Source organism: Fonticula alba, assembly GCF_000388065.1.
Source record: "Fonticula alba strain ATCC 38817 unplaced genomic scaffold supercont2.5, whole genome shotgun sequence".
NCBI lineage: Eukaryota > Rotosphaerida > Fonticulaceae > Fonticula > Fonticula alba.
In genome coordinates, this window is record NW_009242975.1 from 1,253,881 (window position 1) to 1,257,932 (window position 4,052).

At 66.6% G+C, this 4,052-nt stretch overlaps 3 protein-coding genes across 3 annotated transcripts in view; 2 read left to right on the top strand and 1 right to left on the bottom strand.

Annotated features, from left to right (window-relative positions):
• Window positions 1-39: 39 nt before the first annotated feature.
• Window positions 40-288, top strand: H696_03460 (hypothetical protein; the record flags this gene model as incomplete). Its single annotated transcript, XM_009497326.1, has 2 exons — window positions 40-64; window positions 179-288. 2 exons carry the CDS (start codon window positions 40-42, stop codon window positions 286-288), a joined length of 135 nt encoding a protein of 44 aa, XP_009495601.1.
• A 184-nt stretch (window positions 289-472) lies between these two features.
• H696_03461 (hypothetical protein) lies at window positions 473-2,608 on the bottom strand. Its single transcript, XM_009497327.1, has 4 exons — window positions 2,302-2,608; window positions 2,133-2,205; window positions 1,895-1,988; window positions 473-1,712 (listed from the first exon to the last, which is right to left on the bottom strand). The coding sequence occupies exons 1-4, from the start codon at window positions 2,332-2,334 to the stop codon at window positions 500-502; spliced, it is 1,413 nt and encodes a 470-aa protein (XP_009495602.1). The 5' UTR covers window positions 2,335-2,608; the 3' UTR covers window positions 473-499.
• Window positions 2,609-3,137: 529 nt separating this feature from the next.
• Window positions 3,138-4,052, top strand: part of H696_03462 (hypothetical protein) — a 1,909-nt gene continuing 994 nt past the window's right edge. Inside the window, exons 1-3 of the mRNA XM_009497328.1 lie at window positions 3,138-3,531; window positions 3,651-3,826; window positions 3,973-4,039. Of these exons, the coding sequence (XP_009495603.1) occupies window positions 3,226-3,531; window positions 3,651-3,826; window positions 3,973-4,039 (549 nt within the window). The 5' untranslated portion in view covers window positions 3,138-3,225. The remainder of the gene's footprint in view (window positions 3,532-3,650; window positions 3,827-3,972; window positions 4,040-4,052) is intronic.

A 4,052-nucleotide genomic window follows, 5' to 3' on the forward strand; every position in this document is an offset into this window, starting at 1 on the left:
TCTGGCCCGTCCTCCCAACAGCACTCCCAATTCGAGGCGATGTCCAACCAGATCATCGGCAAGAGTACGTCCGCGCGGCTGTCCCTCCTTCCTCTTCTTTTCTTCTTGCTCCTCCCCAAGCTCCCCCGCCATCCCCTGGTGTTGTCGAGCTCGCTGGCCTCTGACACTCCGCCACCAGTCGACGGCATGAACGACCGCCTGAACGAGCTGGAGAAGTCCCTCCAGACCCTGATGGAGCAGGCCGACGCTGCTGCCGCCGCGCAGGGCACCAACAACGGTGACAACTAAGTACCCACCTCCGCTCGCTTGGTCGCCGGCCAGGGAGGTAACCCCTCACTTTGCTGTCCCCTTGCCCGGCGTTTCATCTTTCCCCCTCACATACACGCGCGCGCGCGCGCTGTTTCTCCGTCCGTCATTGCTGTGCCCCAATAAATACCCGAAAATGTGAGCCACCACCGAGGCACTTCCGTGATGGCAGGGGGGGGCTTTCATTTTTGCTCTAGAAGTCATCGTAATCCTCTTCGTCCAGGTTGACCAACGACGAAGTGGCACTGGCTGCTTGGCTGAGGAGGAGGCCGGCCGGGTTGGGCGCCAGCAGGGGCACCGGCGTCAGGCCCACCGGCCCGGAGGGCGGCGCAGGGGCCGGGGTGACAGCAACCGGCGCCAGGGCAGGCACCGGCACCAGCTGTATCGAGACCGGGGTGGCGGCGGTTGCCGCCACTGGCGCCGTCGCCGCCGGGGCCGGCGACGAGTCAGCACCCGTGGCCAGGACGGCATTCGATTCGGAGGCGGAGGATGCCGCCTGCGAGGACGCCGCTCCAGTGCGTTGGCGTTTCCGCGGCGAGGAGACCATCGCCGCCGGCGCCACCACTGCAGGCTGTGAGGAGGGAGAAGCGCTGGGCTTCGTGGGTGAAGGAGTGGGAGGCGCCGCCGCAAGGGCCGCGGCATTGCGCGCGGCCACACGCATCGACACACGCCGGCCCCCGGACACTCCGCTGTCGGCCATCAGGCTGCCTTGCGATTGCGAGGGCGAAATGCCGGGCGACACCCCGGCCGAGGCGGCCGGCGAGGGCGAGGGCGAGGGCGAGGGACAAACCACCGGCAGGACGGTCGGCGGCTCCTTCGAGGCAGCAGTACCAGGGCCCGAGGCCGGCGTGAGCACAGGGGCTGGGACGGGCGTCGGCACGGGGGTTGACCCTGGCGTCGAGCCGGCTGGCCCGGCAGCGCGCGCAGGCCCCCGGCTCAAGGCCGCGGTCAGTGGCGACCGGCCAAAGGACAGCAGAGGATTCGCCTGGGGGGGCGGTGGGCTACTAGGTACGGCGGAGGGGCCGGCAGCGGCGACACGGCCACCGGCCGCCGACCGCCGCCCACGGGCCTTCGCGGCAGCCGGCTCCGAGCTGGCAATCGGAGACGAGGGAAGGACCGGCGAACTGGACACCGCCGCCAGGGGAGCGCCCTCATCGCCATCGGGTCCCCCAGTCGCCAGGCCGGAATCGGATCCCCCACCATCGGTCGTCGGGGTGCTGCCACAGGCACCGCCATAGCTGGTGTCCAGGAAACGCCCGGACAGGGTGCCACTGGTCTCGGCCTCCAGCAGGGCATTTAGCTGGTCCATGGTGAGCAGTTCGCCGGCCGGGGGGTCTGCGTCGGGGATCGCCTCGACTGTGCTCTTGAGAAAATCGAATTCGGTCCGGGAGAGGACGGCCCGTTTACTGGATGGAGAAACCCCAGCAGGAGGGGAGGCATGGCATGGCATGGCATGGCATGGCATGGCATGGCATGGCATGGCATGGGGGGAGCGGGGTGAGGGGCGAGGAGAGGGAAGGTCAGTCGCTGGGGGACACCGGGCCGACAGGGGAGCACAGACCACTGGCCGGGGAGGGGGAGAACGCACAAATGGACGGTCTGGATGCGCTTGGCGCCGGATTGGCGCGCATCGCCAAGGGCACCGCGCAACAGTTCCCGCATGAGGACCTCAAGTGCCTTGGCTGGGGCGGAGGAGTGGCGGAGGAGAGGGTAAGCAAAGAGTCTGGTGGCCAAGAGCCTGGGAGGAAACGCATTCCAAAGGACAGGGAGTGGAGGGCGGGAAATGGGGAAGGAGGGCGGGGGGTGAATGGTGATCGGCTGCGCACAGACAAGCATCGGAGCCGCAAGGGACACCTTGCCAACTTCATCGTCCTGCTGCATGATCCGCTTGATGCGGTTCTGGAGAAGGGCCGGGGAACAGGGTCGAGCAAATGCCGGGTCAGTGGCGGAACGGGCAGGAAAAGGCGACAAAGGAACACCCTGACAGAGGCATACCACCGGGAAGGCGCTTTTAAAGCGTCGCCTCATTGTGCCCTGTGAACAACCGGATGAACGAGCGCTGACTGGACAACAGACGGCGGGGAGAAGAAAGCGAGGGGGAGAGGGAGAGAGGGAGAGAAAGAGACAGGGAGGGAGAAAGGCAATGCCTCAGGGTGCCACTAAACAGACTGGCCCTCCGCGGGAACAAACCCAGGCAACGGAGACGAGAGACAGAAGCAGGCGGGGGAAGGGAGGAGAAAAGCAAGAGGAGCAGGGGTCGGGGGAGGGGCAGGGGCGGGGGAGAGGCAGGGCCAGAGGCAGGTTGCCCGACGAGGCGAGAGTTCGACCAGCGCAGAGGCTTTTATAGCGCCAACGAGACGCCGCCTCTTTAGATGTGGCTAGATGCCGGGACGGGGCGCCGGGGTGAATACACTCCCGGCGCCTCTCTCATCGGAAGGGGGGCAAACGTTTGTCCCCTCCTCCGCCTCCCCCCCCCCCCCCCACACACACACACACACACACACCACCACCACCACGCCTCGCCAGGAAACACACAGCACCCAGGAACCAACTCCGCCACAGGCCCCCGGGAGGACGAGCCAGGGGCGCGACCGGTAATTGTCCGGCGAGTGCCGATGGACTGTGTCACAGCTGCCCATCCATTGCGTTGGGATCTGGACATCCCCCCTCCGACGCCATGCGCCCGGCAGGCTGGTCGAGGGAGAAGATCCGACGGCGTGGCCCGGGGCCCGGACGGGCGGATGTGCGGACCCTTTGTGAGATCGCACCGCGCGAACCCCCCCCGCGAGACGGGTGGCGCATTCTTGCTTCCTTGCTGGCCCTCCCCCCCCCCCCATCTGTCTCCTGTTTACCCCTCCCCTCCCCCCCTGTCTTTTTGCCTTTCTCCCTCTCCCCCTCTTCCCACCTACATTTACACACATGCCTCCTCGGCACATTGCGAAGAAGCCCCGGACGGAGGGCCCCGGGTCGACCGGCCAGCAGCCGGAGGACGAGCGCCTCCTCCGTCGGATGATGGCCTTCGACCAGGGGTCCAACTCCGAGCTGTCTTCCTCGGATGACGATGACAACGCCCCCGAGGAGCGTGCTCCTGGCCCGGACAGCCGCCATGGCCATCTGGACACCTCGAGCGAGTACGACTCTGACGACTCTGACGACGACAGCGAGTCGGAATACGAGTCCGGCGATGAGTTCGATGTGGCCGCCGCCTCCATTGACGAGAAGATTGTGCGTATCAGACGGAATCATGGCAGCTGTGGCTGCCTTCTCCGTTCGGCCGCTCGGCCCCCGTCTAATCTCTGACGGATCTTTGTCCTCCCCCCCCCCTCCCGCTTGGGATCAACCAGGCCTCGCTCCAGCGGGATCTCTCGGACATCCCCCTGTCGGAGCTGATGGAGCTGCGTCGGACGGCAGGTGCGAAGGCCGTTTCGCGGCTGCGCATCGCCTCCCAAGGCGGCGAGGCGTCCCTTTCGCGTGGGCAGGCCGACTCCGACGTTCCGGCCGGCAAGCGCAAGAAGAGCCAGTGCGTTACGCTGTCCCTATGGGAGGATTTCACCTGTGCTGTGCTGTGCCGTGTTTTGCTGTACCGTGTTGTGCTGTGCTGTGCTGTGCAGCCGACGGGTAGGGAACCATTCGCACTAACGCCATGCTGATGCCCTCCCCCATTAGACCCCAGGTCCAGTCTTCTCGTGTGCGGGTCAGCGTGCTGCGACAGGTGGTCGAGTCACAGCGCCCGGTACGTCCCCCTG

Bases quoted from the DNA above. Each gene is read 5' to 3' on its own strand.
- H696_03461 (XM_009497327.1), bottom strand. From the start codon at position 2,334: ATGAGGCGACGCTTTAAAAGCGCCTTCCCGGTG. The intron at 2,206-2,301 runs GTATGCCTCTGT...GCCCTTCTCCAG, and splicing joins TTAAAAGCGCCTTCCCGGTG to AACCGCATCAAGCGGATCAT. The intron at 1,713-1,894 runs GTGCGTTCTCCC...TTCTCCATCCAG, and splicing joins CGCATCCAGACCGTCCATTT to TAAACGGGCCGTCCTCTCCC.